Source organism: Gasterosteus aculeatus, chromosome 10 (assembly GCF_964276395.1).
Source record: "Gasterosteus aculeatus chromosome 10, fGasAcu3.hap1.1, whole genome shotgun sequence".
Lineage (NCBI taxonomy): Eukaryota > Metazoa > Chordata > Actinopteri > Perciformes > Gasterosteidae > Gasterosteus > Gasterosteus aculeatus.
Genome location: NC_135697.1, coordinates 8,490,433 through 8,515,045, shown reverse-complemented (window position 1 = coordinate 8,515,045; position 24,613 = coordinate 8,490,433). Strand labels below are relative to the sequence as shown.

General features: G+C 43.3%; 1 protein-coding gene across 35 annotated transcripts in view; it reads left to right on the top strand.

The window, feature by feature from the left end:
- Positions 1 to 751: 751 nt before the first annotated feature.
- Positions 752 to 24,613, top strand: part of ptk2aa (protein tyrosine kinase 2aa) — a 50,344-nt gene continuing 26,482 nt past the window's right edge. For 15 of the 35 annotated variants that reach the window (XM_078081452.1, XM_078081453.1, XM_078081450.1 and 12 more), the window contains exons 1-7: positions 16,102 to 16,996; positions 18,379 to 18,623; positions 20,067 to 20,236; positions 20,870 to 20,957; positions 21,151 to 21,230; positions 21,642 to 21,704; positions 23,330 to 23,384. In XM_078081452.1, coding sequence (XP_077937578.1) covers positions 16,873 to 16,996; positions 18,379 to 18,623; positions 20,067 to 20,236; positions 20,870 to 20,957; positions 21,151 to 21,230; positions 21,642 to 21,704; positions 23,330 to 23,384 — 825 coding nt within the window. In that variant the 5' untranslated portion in view covers positions 16,102 to 16,872. Of the gene's footprint in view, positions 1,143 to 7,376; positions 7,735 to 13,406; positions 13,434 to 15,462; positions 15,584 to 16,095; positions 16,997 to 18,378; positions 18,624 to 20,066; positions 20,237 to 20,869; positions 20,958 to 21,150; positions 21,231 to 21,641; positions 21,705 to 23,329; positions 23,385 to 24,613 lie in introns of those variants that run through there. The other 20 variants (XM_078081469.1, XM_078081466.1, XM_078081468.1 and 17 more) reach the window with 6 other exon arrangements.

The window sequence follows — 24,613 nt, the reverse complement described above, 5'->3', positions numbered from 1 at the left end:
AGGTCAGGGGGCTGACAATCCAACTCTACCAAGTATCCATTTTAAATATATATAAATATATATAGGTGCTATATATAAAATGATAATTGATGACTTTTTAATGTATACGAATATGTGTATACATTAAAAAGTCATCAATATGAATTTGAACTAATAACTTAACACCTTACAGTAGACAGGTTTGAGTAAGATTACTTTGAAAAGTAGACAGTTACTAATACCAGATTGCATGGTCATTTTAATCATTAGTACGGTAAAAAAGAAAGTTTGAAAACATGCTTTGATGTGCCTTAGTAAGCAGATGTCTCCTTCACGCAAAAAGCAGAATAAAGAGTTATGATTTAGCAGTGTGATGGTTACAAAGGTTTGAATTACAGTGAAACAACACTACCGCAGTAACAGGCAATGACCACGAGGTGTCGTCTTATAACCTCTGCACAAACCTGCACCGTTAAAGTCATGTGCGCATTAATGCATCGATAACTACAATCCAATTACGTAACTGCAATGTAACGTTATATTATCCCAAAATGGGAAATTCTGTATAATGTGTTTTGATACTGTAAAAATATATCGATGCTTCTACTTTTATCTAACTTTGGTGAAAGTTGTATGCACTTTTTCTTTTCCACCGTAATACTCTTCCGTTACCACTGCCCTCACTGCAGTTCAGGCCTGTAAAGTGGGCCCTAATCCACACATGCATTCATTCATTCATGGGCTGAGGTGTGCTGTGCCCGAGGCAGGGCTTTCCTGGAGTAGGTTTCTCTCCCCCCCGCTCTCTCTCTCTCTCTCTCCCTCTCTCTCTCGCGCTATCTGTGTGTGTGTGTGTGTGTGTGTGTGTGTGTGTGTGTGTGTGTGTGTGAGCGCGCGCGTGCATGCGCGTTCGTGTTGGTGTGTGCGTCGCTCCCAGCGGCGGCCATATTGGAATGCTGGATGTGGAGAGGGGAAGCAGGAACAGGCGACGGGAGAGGGAGAAGTGGGGGAGATAGGCATGAGCGAGAGAAAAAAAAAAAAAAAGCAACCGTATCTACTCCACAGCTCCTCAGCTGAATATAACGGACTATTCCCCCACTGTTGAGAGCTTCTCCCTCCGGTAAACACAACCCAAACCTCCAGGACGTCCCCCGGAACAAGTCGACGTGAGTCATATTGTGTTTCGGGGATTATTTCGGTCGCGTAAAGAAAGTACCGTTATGGGATGTGGTTTGTTCGGACGTTCGTCCTGGCTGTCGTTAACGTTTCACTTTGTCTGTGTCGGTATTTTGAACCGTTCTCACTCAGGCATATTAAGAAATAACTAATAAACCAGCTTAACTTTACTGCCCCGTAACTAACGTTGGGTTGCAACTTAGTTTTTCTCACTAGTAACTTGCAGTTGAGAGGAAGAGCGACCCGACTCGACCAACTCGTCTTCAACTACACGTTAACTCCAAACCCCCAATATGTTCTACTGACTAACCTACATTTAACTTTAGTTTTATAAAAGTCTGTTTTCATCTGTTTTACTTCCTTCTTTGTCCAGGGGTCGTTTGGTTACCTTGACCCCCCCCAAACAAACTGAACTCGTCCACCCTCACGGATCACTCATGTTTCACCAAACGTCAACCTCACTGGCTTCTGACTGCTTCCATACTTAATTTATTTGGCCCATTCTCATTTTTGCTGTTATTATTTGGTTCAGGTATCCGGTTCATATCACTTTTCATGTGAAGTCTGAGCTATTCATCAAGTCTATTCAAGTTATTATTACTCAAAATCCTTGCAGATTAATAAGAAGTATCATTTATTTCTTGGCTGCTATTTGAAGACATCAGCCCGGTTTACCAAAACCGTATGATGGCATTTTCCCACATTTTAAGGAGTAAAAAACACATTTGGGCCCACATACGATCCCAAATTGTGGGTGTACTTCACTCTTATTCTCGAGAAACTTAAACCCCCCCGGAAAATATACATTATTGCCTACATAACAACATGGTTACAGGGATTTAAGATACTCAAATGTTCAATGTCCATGTGAAACATGCCGCTCTGTGTTCCACGTTTTCCTGACTGTTTCCTGACTGTGAAAGATTGCTGGTGCCTGATTTGCTTCTACTATTTTATATTCAAGATGCAAGAAAATGCTAATGAATTGCAGTATCCTGAGGCCAGCGAGGCTTCGGTCCTACAGTATACTAATAGGCGTTCATTTGCAATTCCGTCGAGATGCTAAATCTAAAGCAGTATTTTGTTTACTAATTGTAAGGAAGGCAATGTTTCTTCAAGGTCGTGGTCTGTGTTATGGATGTGGTAATCCCAGTTGTTATGGTTTGGCACATTACAGGTACAATACAAACGCTCTTGTGTTCACTGTCACACGTTCCAGTCACTCACTGACTGATCAGGGCTGTTGTTTACTGAAACCAACCAAATGCCGGGACGATAAAGAGCTCAAACTCTGTCCCAGGACGACGACGTCCTGCTGACTCCACTTCCTTCTCCACAAAACGGAGTTTCAACGCCGCCAGATGTAAAGCTAAATCGTCTGGCCGTGTAGCGGTTGTAAATGATATCCACGGAGCCCTCTGCAGGTCCGAGGTGGTGTTTTTTTAATCAGCGAACAAGGCCCACGCTGTTGATGAGCTCGTCCACTCGATGAGCGCTTCGTTCCAGAGCGTTCGCTCAGCTCACTTGCCGTGACAGAGCTCCATACAACACGCACAGGCTGCTTCTTTCACTGGTCTCTGCTGGTAGAACTGAATGGACCGTTACAACTTATGGGTCGTTTTTTTTTTTTTGCCAATTCGGGGACCGCAAACAGCCATGACCTGTGTTGAAGCATATGTGGCATTTGTCTGATTTCTCAATCTCGATCCATGTTCGTTTTAACGATGTGGTGATCTACGACCACAGTCTACTAATTCGGCCTCCCGGGACTGGAAAAAGGAAGGTGGTGTTATCTGGAGAAGAAACATGTCATTACAGCGGGAAACAAGCACGGAATCCTGTTGTTTTTGCTTCAATTTGTGACACTCATCATCTCTGGGGGAAATCCTTCCTGTGGACCCTCTACTTTTAGTTTCTGGAGTTTTCTCATTCTGATATCAGGAAGCTGGTATGAAGAACTGGATGTGCTTCACCGAGAGTAAAAACCTGCACCTTTTTGACACAACTCTTCCTTTGGCTGGTCTGAAGCAAGCTAGTAAAAGCATGCGCGCGTGTGTGTGTGTGTGTGTGTGTGCGCGCTGGTGTTTCCGTGTGTGGCCTGGATTTATAGAAACACTTGACTACACTCAGCAGTTATTTACACGGCAGATGACTACTCTTTTTTTTTTTTTTCCATTTTTCTCTCCTGCAAAGCTCCTCTCTGCTTTGGTACAAACTTACGTTTCTATTCTTTGCACTCTTCACTTACAGACTTTTCCTCCAGTTTGTCTGTTGAAGATGGATAGGCAGACAGAGAAAAACTAAAGACTGTCAGACAAGAGGGTAACACGGACAAAGCCAACAGTCTGCTCTGTAGATCGAGTATGTGGTGTTGTTCATAATGACTCCAAGACGGGATATTAGCAATCACTGCAGACACGTGTGTGTGTGTGTGTGTGTGTGTGTGTGTGTGTGTGTGTGGAGGAATGTCAGCCCTGAATACGATGACATGTGTCCCGAATATGTGTATTATGAGGGAATTCATGGTACCTAATTGAATCATGGGTCCTGATGCGACATGAACAGCTCTCTTCATGAGCATCCAGTTTGAATACTTGGTTCTTAAAGAAGTTGTTTGCTGAGCAAACCCGGGCGAATTTCTTGACCCGACAATCGGCTTCTTCATACCTGCTGAGTATAAACCTGCAGCTCTGTGGAAGTCAGGACCTGTTTTCTCACATCCTGCCCGTATTCATGAATAATACTTACAAAGTCCTCTTTGGAAAGAAAGAAAATCATGAATGAACAGTTAAAGTGAGCGAATGGTGTACTTGTGTGTATGTTTGTGTTATCCAAGTGCTCGCCGTGATTGTATATGTGTTTTATATTTAGCTACCACTGTGTCTTCTGTGGCAGTTATTCCCCTGCATCCTCCCGCATGTGGATGTGGTTTCAGCTGTAAAGGAAAAGGAGTCTGCTGGTGTGTGTTATTGTGTGTCGGTATGTCGGTTAACGTTTGTTGCAGTGGGTGTATTTGTGTGTTTGGAGAGAGCTCAGCTTCTGGATTGGTTGCATTCAGGAAGCAGCCCCCAACACCCCCTCTCTCTCTCTCTCACCCACACACACACACACACAGCACTTACTGTACATCCCAAAGCATGCTGTGTCCCTCGGGAGCGAACGGGAAAACGCCTTCTTCCTCTCAGAAGCAGCAGTGTTCGGTCCCCGTTGGGTGTGTGTGTTTGTGCGTCGGTATGTTTGTGTACCTATTCCTGTGACCGTGTTCATGTTTGTTCATCTCGCTGTGCCGTGATAACGACTGTGTTAACCCGAGATAACGTTTGAAGAGTCTCGGTGCTCAAGACTTGGTTTGGGGATTTGTGTGCGCATTCCTGTGGCGTTTTTTGTTTCTTAATTAAGGTAGAACTTTACCGTGAGACAATTATATCCGGGTGGGGACAGCTGTGTGTGTCAATGTCTATGCGCCGTCTTCAGTACATTCATTTACCCCGATCATTTTTAATTGCGGCTGATAGCGGCTTATTTTAGTGCGGATTGGCTTTATTGCGTCAGGCCCAAATTATTTCTGATACATTGTTTGTTCTCTCCATTGTGTCAAGAAAAACTTTAGGACATTGTAAGTAACTTAATATAGTACTATTATGTAATAACGAGATAGTCTATATGGCAGCTGTCAAACTCATTTAATGAAGAATTCCATAACTTACTTGCCAGCGATACTAATGGAATTTAGGTCACAACAAACCGGATCCACCCCGATTTATCATTATAATCTGGAAAAGTGTTATCCCTGTGTGGGGGTTGAATCCCTATAACAGTCTGTGAATGATTGTGTGCGAGTGTGTCGTCTGTCTGAGCAGGTGTGTGTGTGTATCATCTCTCCTGCAGAAGGAGTTCAATAGAAGACAATGAACTGGTTTTTAAATGAAGTCCAAATGCAGATGTTTCAGGGTCTTTTTGTGTGTAGGTGGACCACTGAGCAGCAACACATTCTTACTGTGTGGCCTGAAATGTGCTACAATGGCAGGAAATGACATCGTAGTTAATGACTTGTCCTAATTTGGGGCATGCACACACAAGGACACACACTCGTTTACGCTTAGCGCAAGATACCTTTGGTCATACATGTCAGTGGCGCTGCATGTCTACGAGTGATGAATGGAATTGGAGCACAGTGATTCCCCTCTGGAGTGTTTGTGTGCGTGCATGTGTACCTGCACGCAGACCGACTTCTGACTGAACCACAATGACTCAATAACTAATGAACGCTCTCTTCTTTGTGACTGAAGCAGTGACTGAAGTGTAGACTGGAGAAGAACAATTACAACCACAGATAACGTAAATAAGGCGCCCCTCACCCTCTCTGTGTGTGTGTGTGTGTGTGTGTGAGAGAGAGAGCAGACATTCAGTGTAGTTACAGTGAGTCAGAGGAAGAGAGAGAAAGAAGTAATTGTTGGGCCTCGTCATACACACACAGAGAGAGGGAGGGTGGGAGAGCGAGAGAAAAGAGGTGGGAGGAGAAGAAAGATGGAGGGGGGGAGCGAGGGGAAAAAACAAAATAGAGAGAAAGGAAACTGTCCCAAGATGTACTATTATATTACAACCTCCGTATTGTACCTATACTTATACAAAATGTGTATTTCCAGTTCTGATATCTCCAGGTCTAGTCTCTGTTTATGCCACCTCAGAAGAGAGATTAGTACCTGCTTGACCAATTAAATTACCTCTTCTCTAGATTCTCACACACACACACACACACACACACACACACACACAAACTACAGTCATAATAGAACAGGGAAACACACACGCACAGATAAGCAGTAACACCTGGATACCAGCTATAGGTATGACATCACACACATATTCCCTGTCTGGTGTGCTACCATTAACCAGTTTTGCTGAGGTCACGTGTGGGTGTAATGCCTCTGTGTGTGTCTGTGTGAGTGTGTAATTAGTCACCAGACAGACTCTGTTGCAACAAAGGTTTATTGAAGAATTGACCTCCTTCACGTCTGTCTGTTCAGTGGAAAACATTTTAACTTTGATAGTAATTTTCTAATTTTTTTTGATAGAATAGTTGAGTCAGTGAACACGGTCCCGCATTATGGAGTGTACCAAGTACCAAACATCTGTTTGAAGTTCTGTGTGATGTTCAGGCTGTGGAGAGAAACCCACTCATGTCACACACCCAGTGTCTCCGGAGCGGACGACACCCCTCAAATGCGCCACCACTAGAGGGCGATGCTAGCACACCAGCTCATGGAGGATGGCTGTTAGGGGGTTAGATCCGGCCTCTGATTGAGAATTGGATCGTTGTGTGTTTGTGTGTGTGTGAGAGTGCGACATCTTGGCCTACTGGTCCATTAATCTGCTTTACTCCTTAGCAGCTCTGTCAAATGAAATCTTCACACACAGGATCTTGACCTTGTTTTATATCGCCAACCAACATTGTCTCCCATCTTTATTCTTTCCAATCAGTTTCATGGGTTTAAGGGACAACTTGGATGGCTGACCGTGGATGATGGAATTGTTTCCAGACTTTCACAGGACACTATGATTGTTATTATTAATCTCACCTTCAAATGGAAGGAGAAGTTCTGAGATGAGGCTAGAGTCAAAGAAACTACATCAAAAGTTCACACGGTTCTCAATGGACCAAACATCACAGTCCTGTAACTTATTTTCAGTTTTTCAACTATAGTCTACGCTTTGTTGAACTTGTTAAGTATTTAAATGTGATGATTTAAGTTGTATAGGCTGGTGAACTATTCTGCCTCAAGCTATTAGCAGTCCGGTCTCTTTACTTTCCTACATATCCCTTTTATGTGATCTGATTTCACAATAATCAGATTAAATGTGCAGCCCCTACTGAACAAAGTGGAACAATTGATTGTTATTCCCTGTGTTATTTTTATTATTCTGAATATTGATGATTTCTGCAGGACCACTTTGAGTTGAGAATAACATGACTAATTGAGCGGCTCCTGAGGGGTGCATTTGTGAGAAAAAGGCAGAATAGCCGAAGGGAACACAGCTCTCTCTCCCTTTTAATGTTGTCCCCCTTTCATAATAACCTCCTGACTTTCTCCTCTATTGTTGTGTTATCTTTTTTGGTTTAATGACTCCTTACATCCCTGTTTTCTCACTTTTTTTCCTTAAGTTGTTGTCATTTTTGTCTCTTGTCTCCCCTCCTCTCTTGCTCTCCCTGTCCTGTACATCAGGCTCCCTCTCTCCCATCCACCCCTCTCTTGGGAGACAAAGACCCCCCCCTTTCCTCTCTTGCATCTCCCTCCCCCTTTCACAGTCATAAGCTGCCTACTAGCCCGCTCCTCTCTCTCTCTCTCCACCCCCTCTTTCTCTTCTCCTAGTCATGCCTCTGTGTCCTAGCAGCAGTAGTAGTGAGGAGGAGGAGGAGGAGGCTGTGTTTTAAGAGTAAGCCAACATTAGCCGTCAGTACCGAGTTAGCTGGCTATCTCACCAGGAGCCCGGGATTTGGGCTTTTCCTAATTCAGCTGTGTGTCAGCGGGGATTAGTCTCTGCTCTTCTCTCTGGGACTTTAAATGGAAGGACTATACTATGGTGAGTATTGAAATGTGTGATGCATATGCGTGCGTTGTACTTGTGTGTTTATGCATGTGTAAATTTACCATTGAGCATAAACCACCTGAAAGTGTTTTTATTATTTAGCCTTTAGACGGGGAGTTTTGGGAAAGTTTTAAAGAAAAAGTCCATAAATGTATTTCATAAATGTTCATAAATGTATTTCTGTAATAGTTTGATTCATGATGTTGACAATAATGTGGTGGAGGGGATTTTCCAAATGATTGGTTAATGAGTAAATTGAAGATTTTCATTTTCAAATTTCAATTTCCATAACTGATTGTTTCAGTTATTTCAGATATTTTTCTATTTTTCTCTGACATTTTATGGAGCAACTGAGTAATTGCTGCTGCTTTGTTTTCCTTCTGCCTCCCTTATGATGACAGATCCTGTTTACATGTTAAAAAAGGAGATGCAGGTGTTAGGTGTTCTGTACGTAGGAGGCTTCAACTTGAAGTGTGTGTGCGTGGGTGCGTGCACACACACAGGGCTTGTGTTTTGGTTTGCTGTTGGTGTGTATTTCAGTGCGATCTTTGTGGATTTGCGTGTGTAAATGTTGGCACGAAGTAACAATCCCCCTGTGGGGTTTTGTTTCTAGGTTAAAGAATTTATATTTCATTATGTCTTAATTTTTCCATCTTGGTTTATAATTTATGAGAATGTACTAAACATGACGCATAGCTACACACTCTCTCTCACACACACACACAGAAAGAAAGAAATTCAGAGATGCAGTCAGAATCTTCTTCTTCTTCCATATAGGTAATTTCATTTATAATTATTCATAAGCATCATAGTCGGACAGACAAGATACAATATTACTTTTGCTACATTTTTATTCATGTTCAGTCAATATCAAACACTGCGATCATTTTGTATCACCTTTTTGTCATCTGAAAAAGATGCAGGTTGTCAATATGCAATACTAATACTTAGAATATGGATGTTTACACTCCCCCGACTTAAGACAGACATACATCTGATAAAAGAAGTTGACCACATTAAGAATTATAACTAAATGTGTAATTACCTATTTGATCATAGTTCGTTATACATATGTGCTTAAAGCTGAATCAGTAATGCTTTTCTTCCATCGGCCAATCAGGAGTGGGCATTTATTTTTTAGGCTTGTAAACCAGTTCCCTAATGTTTGCTCCCATACAAAATGAAAGAAGAATTAAAATGTAATGTTCCATTGGATTTCTTTTAACTTCAAAAACATGTTTTCAATGTAAATATATGCAGAATCCCCCAAAAGAGACTGTAATTCATTTATTCACTCGTTAATGTCAGATGTGTTTTGATTTATTCAAAAACAGATATTGGCATAATTAAATGAAATAAATAATCTCACCAGCTCACTTGTCCTAAATCTGTTGTGATGAATTATACAAGGCGTATCTGGTCTGTGTGTGTGTGATACATTCACATGCGCGCCGCTCCAGTTGGTCCATCAGCTTTATCGCAGCACCTGAACTACACACACTTTGTGTGTTGGTGTGGGTGTGTGTGGGTGTGTGCTTTTTGCAGATAAAAGTGTACGAGCAGTCATGCGTTCACGGGACCTTATTATGTTGGAAGCATGTAGGGTTTATCTGGAGTTTGCATCATGTGTGTGTGTGTGTGTGTAATATTTTGTAAAACGTTTTATGTGTTAATAATAATAATTGTTAACTGAATATGATTAATGCCCAAGGGCTAAATTGATTTGTCACCCACATAAAATATAAAACAGTTGAGAACATTGAACTGCCCTCAAAACCTAACTGCCAAATATTTGGTCAAAGAAAGAAAATCCCAATTGTGTGTTTGATTCTATGAATTTGTATGTAAGCGTGACGGGCAGGTGTGATTGGTGCCTCAGGGGTTACGTTGCTGCGTTGTTAAGACCGCACGCTCTAGTAACCCCCCATTGTTCACGGGTGCACACGCGCACACACACACACACACACACACGTGTGTCAGCTCAGCTTTAACCATTAGACACAGAGCAACGAGGCGGAACAGCTGACTGCTCTCATCAGGTGAATTCAGTTGACTCTTGCAGAAGACGTGTTTCTTTAGTTCTTTTTTGGAGGGGTAAGGGGGGGCGACATCTGGCTGTGTTCCTCCCCCAGTCATTTTTCATTTTCCATCCACCAAACCCAGCGGCTGTTTTTTTTTAGCAGTCGTCTGCTGCTTCGGCGTTTCTCTTCAGCGTGAATATCCAGAGAAGCAGGAAGTAAAGCTACGACGTTTGGATGTAAGGGAGTTTTAGTCACAAACATGCAAATATAATGGAAACTCACAAACATGCTGCATAATTAATTTCACAAAAAAGAGGGCAATTCAGAGGGCATTATCCATAATTTGTGAGATGGTTTCTATCACCATCATGTCTGACTCTTTGAACTCCCTCAAACTGAATCTGTTACTGATGTGGGATCAGTACTTTAGATGTCATTGCATGGCAGAATCTCTCTTGATTATTACGTCTAATTACAGTTACCAAAAAAGCCTGTGATTAAAGTGCAATTATACACAGCAGGCAGACGTTGAGACTTCCCCTGCGTCTGTGTAGACATGCAAGATGGCATTTAGAAGTGTGGTTTCCATTTGTGGAAAGAATCAAACAAATACAAACGTGAATTTAAAGAAACTCACTTTTGTTTTGCAGTTATTTTACTTTTCAGTTAACAACGATATAAATCTGTGGGCAGACTGTTAGTTTTCTGTCATAAGGCTGCATATTTTTACGCCACCTGATCTCTTTGTATGTTTCTTCAACTCCTCCACAATTGCTTGTGTATGTCACAAACCCACAGTGTTACAGTTGGATTCAAGAGGGCAATATTCCTGATACACCGCCAGCAACACAACATGTTGTGCAGTATTCCTTCACAGATCTCAGGAGGGTCTCGGTCTTGAGGACAGCTTGTAGAGCAGGTGTTTTGGGCCGCCTGCCAGTCGACAGGCCAAGTGTGTTTCCCTGTGTGTGTGTGCGTGTGTTTGTGTGAGAAAGAGTACCTCTTTGATATGTGTGCAGTGGATGTATGTAATTAGCTCCATGCTAGCACTCCTGCGGGATATCTCATAAAACGAGAAATCCCAGGACCAGCTGAAGTTATAGAGAAAGGTTGACGTCGTGTAATCAATGACAAAACGCTGTGTGTTTTAACTCATTATTTGTGCAAAGACAACCATGATTCTCTCCCACCTCTTCATGTGGGCTGATCTGGTTTGTCACAGTCTCTTTCGGCTACGAAGCACATCGGAGACTAGGGAAGATAAATAGTTCACCTCTATCCACCGTGGGTGAAGATGAAGCTTTTTACACAATTAGGGTTCTGGCGTTAAATGTACAGCGGCTGTGGTTGACTCTACCATTTAAGGATTGATGCTAGGCAACATGAGATGAAAATGTGCGTAAAACACACAAATACGTCTTCTAAAAGGAAGACTATTTTGTGATTTCTTTTTTTCTTAGGAGATAATGATTTAAACATTATCAATCTGGTCATGGTGCCATTTGAGGATATTTTGAGCATTGCTACTTGCTGTATGTGAATCCCACTACCTCTCACACACAGACAGTGAGTGTAGTAGTGTAGTGTCCTGGTGTCATTTTACAAAGGCTTTATCAATAATACACACATACTCAGTCACCTTTCTGGCACTTCCTTTTGGGAAGTGGGCTTTCCTGCCATTACATCATTTTTATTGACAACTGTGGGGGGGTTGGAAGAGATCAGGTTTGTTTAGGCGCTGAGGCACTTATCCTCCTGACTTCTTCCTGTACACTGCCATATCAAAGCTCTAACTGGGTGTGATATGTCTGGGTGTCAAGTTCTCAAGATGCTTCCTGTGGGAATTGGGGAGCTGTGGTATCGATGTAGAGGTTGTTTGATGTTTGTTGAGGCTCCACTAGGGCTGGACGGTATGGCCAAAAATTCATATCACGGTATTTTGTAAGAATCTGATGGTCTCCCGGTATTTTTTCTTAGAGTAAATGTATTCATTCATTGACAAAAAGGACCGCCGGCCGCCTGAACAGCTGTTTACCAACTGCTCGAGTTAGCTTGCTAGCGTGTTAGCTGTTGTAGCTGCTCGTGTTGCCCCCAGAAGCAATGCGAGCGGCTTGACAGACTTTGCAATAAATCATTTTTCGATCTAACTTGGTCGGATTTTTCAAAACCAAAAACCCTTCAAACATTACACAGCTCCTCTCTTGGGCAACAAGTTGTATGTTGTGTTAGGTGTTGACCTGACAGTCAACTTTGGGAACTCCGTACTAACGCCCACTTTGACCGCTAAGAACCTCGGCGTCACACTCGACAGCCAACTCTCCCTGACTCCCAACATCACCGCGACAACGCGATCCTGTAGATACACGCTCTACAACATCAGGAGAACACGTCCCCTTCTCACTCAGAAGGCAGCGCAGGTACTGATTCAGGCTCTTGTCATCTCCCGCCTGGACTACTGCAACTCCCTCCTGGCAGGTCTCCCTGCCACCGCCATTCAACCTCTGCAGCTCATTCAGAATGCAGCAGCTCGACTGGTCTTCAACCTTCCGAAATTCTCCCACACTACTCCACTCCTCCGCTCCCTTCACTGGCTACCGGTGGCTGCCCGCATCCAGTTCAAAACATTGGTGCTCACGTACCATGCTGTGAGTGGATCGGGTCCAGCTTACATCCAGGACATGGTCAGCCCCCCATCCCAACCCGCACTCTCCGCTCTGCATCTGCAAAACTGCTCGTCCCTCCCTCACTGACAGCAAAACACTCGACTAGATCTCGACTCTTCGCTGTCCTTGCGCCGAAATGGTGGAACGAGCTCTCTGAAGACATCAGGACCGCAGAGAGCCTTCACATCTTCCACCGCAAACTAAAGACACACCTCTTCAGACTCTACCTCGACTAAAGACTAACAAATTGTAGCACTTAAATTGTACTTGTAACGTCACTCATCTATAGCAAATAGTAAATTGGCTTATTTGAGGAAATTGCACTTTCTTGTTTCTTGTTCTCCTGAATTTGTACCCTACGGTTGAATGCACTTATTGTACGTCGCTTTGGATAAAAGCGTCCGCTAAATGACATGTAATGTAATGTGTTAAAATATATACAAAAATGATGAAAAGGGAATTCTGCTGCCTGCCAAAGAGCAATATCAGTTGTTGCAGCCATACACTGGTTCGACTGTACGTGCAAAACTCATACTGTAGGAAAATCTGATACCGCTGTGCAAACCAACCAAAACATCAACCTCCCAAATCTCACAAAGCCCATGTCCAAACTTTAATCTACAGCCATGTGCATCTGCGGTACACAAAATGTAAGAGTTCATTCTGTGTTCGTCCACTAAGAAAGTAGTCTGACTCTCATCTCCAAGCTACCGAACATGAAACCATGAGCATCTACCAGTTAGCCAGTGACATCAATAAAGCCTAATCATATCTCTGCCGGGAGTGAGTTGTGTAACAATGGAATATCGATTTTCAATTATAATCAATCAATTTAATTCCCATTCAGTAACTGATCTGAGAACACTTGCTGTGAAACTGAATAAGCTTCGGCTGCATTTCTGCTCTGACCTCGTGACTTCTCCATTCATTGGCTCGTACTGAAACAGCAGCTTACTCTGTTATTTCTGTGTCTGTCTTTCAGATATTTCCAGGATTGCCTACTACACAGGTGAGCTGCTGACCCTCATGTATTAGTGTGCAACTCCATTCAATGGGTTAGGAAATAGTTTTATAAATTAGTCTTAACACAGTGACCACTTCGATATAGTTGTGGTTCTCTCTGTTTGTGGAGCTTTCAACCAGGTCTTCAGATGAAATGTGGATGGCTTTGTGGTCCTCGTGTTTTAGGTTTATGCAATGACAACTTAGCCAAGCCCATTTAATTCTCCAGGAATGGAAATGAGTAGTAAGCGGAACATCAAAGATGACAAATAGTTTAATATCAGTATTATTTCCTGAAAGACGTACAGTGTAACTACAAGAACTGTTGCGATTACTCTTCTAATCACATACTGCTTATACACAGCTTCTCATGTCAGATGGTCTGAGTTGCAGAAGGTCTGTAGGCCGTGTGTACTACACTATTTAGTAGTGTACATTTGATATAGACATGTGCTTATGTGGTTTTATTGTAGGTGTAGAGCTAAACTAACAACACATATTTGTGTAATCCATATTGTGTGTGTGTGTGTGTGTGTGTGTGTGTGTGTATGCGTGTGTAAGATTTTGAAACGGGCTATTGGTCCGTGGGTGTGTTGCACTAATTAGTGCAGACGGATGAGGGAGAGTGTGAGTGTGAGTGTGAGTTGTGAGACTAATCTTCACACTGCAGATACCACACACAAAATATGCTCTTTGAAGACAGCTGAAATGAGCTAAGGGTATACATATATATAATACATATACATATAATATATATATATATATATATATATATATATTATATGTGTTTTTTCTTCTGAAAATGAAATGAAAAAAATTATTTTGAGTCATGTCGTCACGCAGTGAAGAAAGGCCTCGCTGGTCAGCCGATGAATGAAGCCAGTATGGATACAAGCGTTTTTCTGAGCCAAACTCTCCGTTGTGGGGTCTTCAGCAGTGGGGTCTCTCTGCGGGCATGACTTTTGATTGAATATTAACCTATTTATTTGATTTATAAGCAAGTTCGAGGGGTTGCGAGCATATGCAAGTAAAGCAATGTGAAAAAAATGAAATCAAGGTCAACTGGGGGGCTACATTGTGAGTAGTTAACGGCTTGTTGACATGTAGGTATGAAAGACATTTTATTGTTCCAATGTAGTTCTGTAAGCGGCAAAAGAGCTGAAAAAATTCTCCACACCCAACGAAAGAACCCTATATCGCACTTTGCTACATGCTCTGCACGCTCAGCACTCCTTCACTCAGAGAGAGAGACACAGAGGGCCTCATGTACTAACGCTACCGCGGATTTGTTTTGCAATGTGCGCGTTAAGGCATGGCGAAGTATGTACAAACAAGGCGCACCGAGGTGAAATCGCAGACTGCCTGAGCGACTAATTATGTATTTCGCCCGTGAAAGCGCGCCTCCGTTTTGCGGTGAAATATTCTCCGCCTCCTTTAAAGCAGGTGTAAACCAGAATGCGGGTTTCCTCGCATATGCCTCCTGGTGAAATCACAGCAGTAATCCGAGCCAGGCGGCGACAACGGCCGAGGAGACGAGCTTAAAGGGTTTTTGCCACAAGGATCACACTTCTTCAGTTGAGTGAACACGGAATCATTATGCGTTACAGATGAAGCAGCAATATTACAGTTACTGGAAGAAATCAACGATGACATCGCTGCGCTACGTTTGCAAATGTACGTACACGAGGGCCAGAGAGAAAGAATAACTATATATCTGGTACAGTCCCAAAAGAGCGGTTCCCATTCATGGCAACATCCGGCCCTCCGACAAAAGGTTTCAACACACACACACACACACACCCCTACCCTACTAAAACCCCAGCTCCCACTAAATTTTAATAACAAAGACCAATACACAGATCGAGCACAAATGGTAGGAAACCCGCACATGCATATACGCACACTCTGACACACACAAGATTTGGCGTTGCTGTGGACTTTTGTGTGCGTGTGTGCTCAGTAGTTTACACAGGTTCAATAGAGCCGTACTGGCGTATAAATGTCTGTTTGAGTGATGGAGGCCGGCATCTGTTCAGCAGGGATGAGCGGTGCCACTCGCTCACAGGACCGTGTCCCCGGAGACCAGCCTGCATACCCCGGCGAGCCTTCTGCCCCCCTTCAAGCACAGGCGGAGTGACGTTGCATGTGTAGAATGAGGTTTGATTGATGGAGCCCTTGTTGAGGTGGCCATGATGCTAAAAGCTGGTAGTTTATATGCTCAGAATGTTCTTCTCTTCCATTATAAAGATTTGAACCTTCTTATTTTGGTTTGGTATTAGCCTCTCCATATCAAGATAGGACTTGTTATCACATAGTAAAGTCACAATATTCATCTTAAGTCACCACAGAGAGGGTGTATACACACTGCAATGTGTTGATTACTGTGTCTGTCCTGGTTTTCTCTTCATATTTGTATCAGGTTTTTTGCTGCTATCCCCATAGAATGAACTACTTTAGGTGTGTGTGTTAGTGTCTTAGAGCAGCTAGATAAAAATATGTGCTATTTTTCTCTTCATTTGCAATGCTTGCATTTCCGATTAGAAACTGATCTGAGGTGAGCTTCATAAACAGAAGTAGGAGATTGAGTGAGATTAACATATTAATAGTTTGTGGCTCCTCCTACTTCTCCAGCAGCTCTCTCTCTCTCTCTCTCTCTCTCTCTCTGTGTTTGTCATTCCTACTCAACTTTGTTTCGGTGCTGCTGTTCTCTCCTCTTTTTCCTCCTGAAACACTGCAGCACTGCAGCTCTCTCTCTCTCTCTGTCCTACTGTTCTGTTTCCTTTGTTTTTCAGACTCACTCTTCTCTCTCACTCTCTTTTTCCGGGAGAAGAGGGTAACTTTCTGTTTGTTTATTGCTGAGCACAGTAGTCGTCTCTCCTTCTCTGCAACCGCTAGTGGACTTTCTTTTGCTGTCTTCCCACCATCACAGGGAGAAATAACCACAATCTACTGAGCAATAGACGCTGGACTCGTCCCCGGCAACTGTGTAACTATGCAGTGCAGCCACGGAGCAGAAATTGGGCAAAGAAACCAAACGGTGAACTTTCACCGCAGACACTGAAGAACTTTGTGGAGGAAGCTAACTTTACATCTCGGCTGGACTTGCGTAACTGTAGATAACAGGATTAAGGATTAAGGAGACAAACAACAAGAAGCCTTTTTTTTTTTAAAGTTCTCCCCGTGGTTTTTATTCACAGTCTATACAAAGTGTCAACGGAGCAGAAGATTGAGCTCCACCTCTCTGGAAGTAACCGTCCGCTAACGAAGCTGTAGACAAAAGTGGGGGGACAAAGATTTCTGCCTGGGAGACGGACTGTGTGTCTGTGTCTTTGTCGTTTTTTTTAGGGTTGTGCGAGTGTGTCCTCGAAGTTGTGTCAGGACCTTGGTGTGCATGTTTATTTATGTAGCTTCCGTACAGCGTGGTTGTGTGTGTGTGTGTCTGTGTGATGCGAGGCTGTGAGACAGCTGGCTGTCTATCTGTCCTCGATACAGACGGACACGCGGAGGGACAGACATGTGTTTCCATGGCAATGAGCGGCTGTAGCCCCTTTCCCATGTGTTGGGACACAGGTATGAGTAAAATCTCCTTTTCTCACACACGCACGCACGCACACACATACAAATAAAACACACAAACCCAAGTAGCAATCCCCTCCACAGTGTGACATCTGACTCCATGGGAACTGACTTGTACAGCCAAAGCTACCGTTGCTTTGCATTAGTAGTGAGCGTGCGTTTGTGTGTGTGTGTGTGTGTGTGTGTGTGTGTGTGGGGGGTGGTGAGAAAGTGAGAGAGATATGTTTACGTGCTGAAACCTATAATTGTGATTTAAAAGGTGGAAGTACATATTAATCTCACTGTGCTAAATCCCTCAACAACTCTGCAGTCTCTCCTCCGATGTGTGTGTGTGTGTGTGTGTGTGTGTGTGTGTGTTTTAGTCAATCTCTCTCCGTCTCTTCTGCTCAGCTGTAATTACCTGCCTGAACATATCAATTTTCCTTTACCGGAGAGGAGGAGAAGCACAGGACTAAAGTGAAGTAGAGAAAAAAGAGATCTGATCATCTTGTTTTGTCTACGTAGTGTCATGATTAGAACAACACACACAAACAAGCGTGCAAAAGCACGTCTTGCACAGTAACGCTCTCGCACACCGAGGCGGTAGTTGTTGTCAGGAATTCTGAAATGAAGTTGCTGTGAAATTGCAGGAAGTGTGTCACGACTTCTTATTCAGGAAAAACGTCAGCCTGATGTGCATTGTCTCTGTGTCATGGACACAGGTGGCGCCATACTCAGCCTTGACCCTGCCTGTACCTCTTTCTCTCTCCCGCTCTCTTTATTTCTTTCTCTGGTATTTCATTGTTCTATATTGTTTCATCTTTTGTTTCTCCCAAAGAACAATGTTGCCAAAGTACGTCATATCCCAAATAGATAAAAAGTGTATTTGATGTAAGACAAGAGCAGGATTCAAGTCCCTGGCATTACTCGTGCATCCAGAAAGAAACGATAAAACACAAAGTATATTATTAATATTACTACAATATACTGACTAAAGCTGATAAAATGAGTTAACATAAATGTAATTGGCAGCTATTATTATAATGTTTCCATCATTGTTCAAACAAAAGTGGGAAACAGTCTCTGGTCTCAGCTTCTCAAATGTGCACATTTGCTTTTTTTGTCAGTTTTTTGTGTGAGTATAAACTGAATATCTCTAGGTTTTGGGAACATAAAAAGCAACATAAAGATGTCCCCTTGTGCAGTAGGATATATATTGACTAAAGGATTAATCAAGAGAAAAATCAGCAGGTTCATCTGCAATGCAAATGGTCTTTTTGCTGTTCACTTTTATGCATGTGTATATGAGTCTGTTTGCTTGGATTACTCTCTTCAGATTATCCTCCTTATCCTGTATGATTACACCAATGTCTGATTTGTCCTGTTCTCCCTCCCAGAATATGACAGACACCTAGCAGCTGCAGCGTCAGCAGGGAAGAACATGGCGACGGCCTACCTGGACCCCAACCTGAACCATGCCCTCCTGGGAGGCGCCAAATCCCGACTCAGCGCAGGGGGGTCAGACCGAACCATGGCTGGCTCCGTGGACAGGGTTCTGAAAGTCTTCCATCACTTCGAGGCCAACACTGAACACAGCTGCTGGTCCTCCAACATCCGATATGGAGACGCGACGGATGTCAAAGTAAGAAGAGGCACACACTTCTATGCACCACCACAGACCGCATGTACAGAATATCTGTTCATGTCAACCTTCAAAAATCCAAAAGCGGCCAGCAGAATTCATCCTCCAGGTTCAGATTTTTCAATCGGAAGGAATGTGCCAATCTTTTTTTTTTTTTTAACCCAAAAGAGATCCAATATCTCCAGCCTCATTCTGTCATACTTGCAAAGGTTTTCAAATCAAAAACGAAATATCATCCGCGTGAATCGTTTGGATTCCAGCGACTTTATTTTGGGAGGGGCCTGGGGAGGGTCAACTGGCCGGCCAGCTAGTCTAGGTTCTTAGTGAGACAAGGAGAAAAGGTTATGATCTTTGAAATAAAAGATCTTTGATGTGACGTGTCGAGTCCCGCCCAATCAGTGTTAAGAGTTAAGATAGCGTTAAGACGGCTTCTTCATTTCCTCTTCATCCTTCCACTCCAAATTGAAGTCACCGCCAATACTGGATTATTATCATTATTAGTACCATAAGGGTTTGATCTATGTCTATGATCTTAATCAGATCAGTTTAGAATCAAAAGGCCGTAGTTATAAAAGCTTGAGGTCTCATCAGACCACGTCTATGTGGTGTGGCGGCCGAACATGGTTTGCCGCAATGTGTTTAATAAAACCAAACTGCACCCAATCATTTTTACCCCAAACCCATTTGCAGGTAAATTAACCATTTAAACTTTGAAAGCAGTAATATTGCATGTTTTGCCCTGAGCTGTAGTTGTAACGGTGGATTTCTGCAGTTGGTCCTCACCTCTAGGGTCCTAGCTATCTGCTCTGATAAAGTTTCTCGGCACAATGAGAATATTTTCCTAGCAAATATACACAACCTCAGGGCACGCTCTCTGTGTGTATGTACTTACTGAGCAGTAGCTTTTAGTTCCCCTCACATAATGTACAAACTACTTAGCACTGCTCAAACTTTAGCGGTGGTACAGGAGACGTCGCTCCAAATCTCCTCTCCCGGCATCCCCCCTTTCTCTCTCTCTCTCTTTCTCCAACAGTATCTAGGTCAGACCCCTTTAGCGTTGGCAGCACACATGGTTGTGTGAGCATTATTATGCATGTGTGTATGATGTCTGTCAACTTGTTTGGGTGGAAACGTCACGTTGAATCGCTTGAATACACACACACACACACACACACACGTGCATCGACTCGTTGACCTGATGCAACATTCCAGATGTAAAGATGAGCTCAGTTGGCACGCTGAGGTATGGCGGGCTGACTGTTCCATTGACTGTCTGTTTTTGTCCACCGGGCATCTTTGTCTAACTGAGGAATCAACTGCTGATGAAAAGGGAAAAGTCTATTAATGCTATTTTCTATTAATTTTTTTTACTTAAACATAAAGCTTATTGAAGTTGGTGGAAAAAATCATCTGGTCGCATAAATTGTTGCTCCTTGTTTCCAGGGAATCATCCAGAAGATTCTCGACATCCACAAGGTGCGCTGGACGTCTTGTTTTGGTCTCCGTCTCAGCAACAGCCAATCCAGAGACCAGGTGCACTGGCTCCACCCCGATTTAGGCGTTTCCCACGTCCGAGAAATGTATGACCAGGCTCGGTCGACGGAGGAGTGGAGGTGAGAGGACAGAGTGGATTTATTGCAAACAACGTTAAACAATGACACGACCCATCTGTTGTGTATGTGTGCGGGTTTGAGTTGGTGTGGCAGATGTTAATGCTCTGATGTATATTACCTTTATTGTGGCAGTCTGTGTGCTATTGGTATTGTGAGGTAGAGACCTTTCGCTCTGTGGCCATAAAAAGAGAGCAAACAAGATGCCTGCTTTGTCCAATTAAGTCAACAACTCTCTCTCTATATATGTCCGTCCCCCTCTGTCTCTCTCGTTGTGTTGCAGTTGTGCTTATCAATTGTTTTCTCACCTCCTTATGTCTCTTCCTCTCCTGACTCCTTCTCTCCTCCCCCTTTCATTGTCCCGCTCATCACACCCTCTTTAATCGTGTCTTCTTTATGACTTTTTGACCCTCCTTGATGAGTTTTTCTTGTAGCGATGGCTGACTCAACATGCTTCCTCCTCTCCTTTCCTCTCCTCTTGTACCACATAGAAAGCATCTCAAACTGATCACTGAATCCCAACCTTTAATCCAAAGGTGTTGAACTGGTCTTTATTTCGTTTTTTTGTAAGTTGGAAAGATGCTGCTGTGTCCCCGCGCAATGCGCTCAGTCTGCCTTTCTCCTTGTCCACTGTAGGTACGAGCTAAGGATTCGGTATCTTCCAAAGGGCTTTGTGCAGCAGTTCACAGAAGACAAACCTACACTCAACTACTTCTACCAGCAGGTACACACATGCACGCGCGCACACACACACACACACACACACAAACCGAGACATTGGCACTGCTTGAAAGTCTGTTGTGCTTGTGTTTTCTTTTTGCTAATCTAGGTCACCGGGACCGTGAGGCCTTGACATTTGTTGTTTGTAAAACTAAATGTGCCAGTGTACATTTTTTTTATGTGTTTGTTTCCCACAGGTGAAGAATGATTACATGACAGAAATTGTGGAACAGGTGGAACAAGATGTTGCTCTAAAACTGGGTTGTCTGGAAATCAGGTAGGATGTGAACACACTGCTGTGCTCCTCTTTGAGGACTTGTGCATGAATATCTCAAAGCTACGAGGTACTATGAGTCACTGTAGTTCTTAACGTCCAGTGAAGCTCATCTTTTTACCACGAAAGCAAGAGTTTTCTCCCATCGCGGATTAGATTGAAACAATCACAAACTCCCTCTTTTTGTCCTAACAAAATTAGTTATTTTTATGTGAAACGTTGATTATTAGTTGATTTATTTTAAACAAACACCTACTTATTAGAATAACATAAAAAACCCATTTGTAATTCTTATGTAGGCTACAAGCCCAAATATTTGGAACATTTGAGAAGTAGCGTCTTTAAACAGTCTGTGTCTACAGCTGAAGTATTTCACATTGTTCTCTCTATGTGTCCCACTGTTTTCTATTCCAGGAGGTTCTTCAAAGAGATGAGAGGAAACGCCCTGGACAAGAAATCCAACTATGAACTATTAGAGTGAGTATTTTCTTTGGCCGCTCACAAACTGGGGTCACATGCGTCCTCAAACTGGAACCAGGTTTTGTAATACTGCAGAAATAACAGCAACACAACGCAGTGTCTGGGTGCGGTAAAGGGGTTCCCATGCGACTCCTCAAAGTCTGGACGAGTGGGAAACAATAGAAAGGATTTCAACGGGAGTTTGAGAATTGCACGAAAGTCTGGAAACATTTAAAACTCTTTCACAATTTTCCCTGGTTTCTATTTACTCGTGCAGAGAAAGTCTGTGGCTTCAATTATCATTTTCAGCACTGTGCTTATTCACTTGGCCAATTACCTTTTAATACTCCCTCATTTCTTACATTTGTTTGGGTCTGACTCCCTGGTTTACTCCACGTGTCGATCCGCCACCGTCCCTCTGCTAGATGTATGTGGAGGAACATTAACGGTGTCCTCAGAGAGGCTCAGTCCAACGTGATGGCCTTCTAGAGAACTGCCCTCTTCCAATGAAGTCTTTCTTTCTGTCCGTCAGGACAGTCGGCCATCAGGGCTCCTGTTATGTGTCTGTGATCGATCTCTGCTTAAACGTTTTAGGAGTGCCTGGTATTTCATCCATTTAAGTTTGTTCACCTCGGCTGGTTTCCATGGTGTAGCTTCCTCTTTTTCTTGTTCACTCTCTCTGTAAGTCACACTGGTAATTCATTAGAATGAATTAACTGGGTGTGTAAAAATTAAGTACGTTAGCATCTTCATTTTCCGTATAATTTGTACCAGTTACATAGTTCTTTCCAGCAAATTGTTTCAAAAGACATTAAGAATGTACAGACCCACATTTAAAGGATCCTCTCAATAGATTTGCAGTATTGTAAAAATGTGAGGCAAGTTTTCATCTCTACAGACTTGTCCGTCTCCTGGTTGGTTTCTCTTATACAGAACAAGAGTCCTATGCGTCCCGTTGCCGCTGTGATGTACATAGCATTGGTATTGAGAGAGAGAGAGAGAGCTGACAAACAGCATGTTGCATCCTTTCATACACATGGTGATGCACAGTAGTGGTATTCACACCACTTCTGTTCTGCCATAGAGAGCGTAATGAAAGCGAAGGCACCTCTGACAGTTTGGACAACCACAGGGAAGCACTTTCTGTCCATGATTAACGACTACATATAATAATAATAATTGACTGATATTTGACCTTCGTCGGAAAAACAGGCTGACGTAAGCTCTCAGCATCGCCCCCCCATCTCTCTCTCCTCCACGCCCTGTGCTTAGTGCTCCCTCCAGAGGAGTTTGAATCATTAGTAAGCTTCCTGTTTTAGCGTTGCATATCTCTTTGTCTCTGTGGTCTCCCTTTTCGACTCCTCCCCGCCTCTCTCCATCCGTCTTCTTCTCCCCTCTCTGTTTCTCCTCAGCCCCGTCTCTTAGGAAAAGATGAGTCGTGCTCTGTGTTGTCAGCACTTAGCCACGGCTTTCTGTTTTGTGTTCCTTGTCTCGACTGGCCTGTCCTGCATAACATAATCTGTCTGTAGCTGGTGCTGAGATCAGGCCAAAGGCCAAAGTGTTTGACAATTAACATTCCTCAGTGTAATTGCAGCGTGACAATCACGGTACTCTCTTCCACTTGTGTGTCTCTCTCTTTCCAGGAAAGATGTTGGCCTTAGGCGTTTTTTCCCAAAAGACCTGTTGGATTCAGTCAAGGTGAGAATAATGATCAAAACAGAGGTGAATTACACACATTGCACTTTCTCCTCTTGAAATATTTGTTAAAGAAATATTTCAAACCCTAACCCTTTTTTTGGGGAGAAAAATGTTGGTGTCCCGATAAGTGATGCTCTCCCCTCATCCGGCAGCTGCTGTCACGTTGGCCCATCTGCTCCACTGCAGTACTTTGATTACTTAAAGTAACCAAAGTGTGCGGTTTCCAGGCAGCTCCCGTCTCTGTGGAAGTGAATGCTCCTCCGAGCCAATTTTCTGACTGTGTTACTCGATGTGTTGTCAGTCCCGGGCTGATAGAGTGAACAGCCTTAGCAACAGGGAAGTGAAATGTTGGCCAACTAATCAGCGCCGTTTAGGCGACTTGTACCCGAGCACCTACTTACGCACACTGTGCATGATGGCCAACCTTTGTTCAAAGAATAGTTGGACAGAAAATACGTTTTATTAGGCTTTCTTAAATTACAAGATTAATTCCAATATCATATCTGACCAGTAAATCTAAAGCTACGGGCAGCTGCTGGTTAGAAAGACTGGAAAGGGGGGAAACTGCTGGCCTGGATTCGCAACAGAATTCTGAGTTTGTTGGTTGGCGATATGCTTTAGTGTTAGAATGGACAGTTCACTTGTAGCCTGCCTGATTCCCTTTGCGGATGCTTGTATGTGCCGGCTGGGTTCCGTCTGCACAAAGACCACCGTCTGTGACAGTGATAAGTTTACGGCACGCTTTTTTGGGGAGGGTCTTGGTGAAAGAAAGGCCCGGCGACCCGAAAAGTTCTGTCAGCTTGATGTCAGCAGGCGGGCGGACAGATGCTCTGCGGAGGGAGAGACACTTTTCCTGCGCATGTGTGTTATATTGGTGACCCTGAGGTCGCCTTTAAACCCACGTTCTCTTTCCAACAATGAGGAGGGAGGAGGAGGGAGGAGGAGTTGTCTCCCCCCTTCCCTCCGTCTGTCAGCCCCTGCTGACTCCCCCTCATCACCTACTCGACCTCCTATTTCTCTCTTTTTCTGCTCTAGTGGCAGACATGCCAGCACAAGGTGCCCATAGTTGGGTTTTCTAAGCCGTAACAATGCATCCAGTGATATATTTATATTAAAACGTTGGCACATCTGACCTTGTTGTGTGATGTCTAGACTGATGCTGTGACTTAGTAATGAGCTCAAACATTGAGCCAATCAAAGAATTATTTCAACCATTAAGTTGTTCAAGC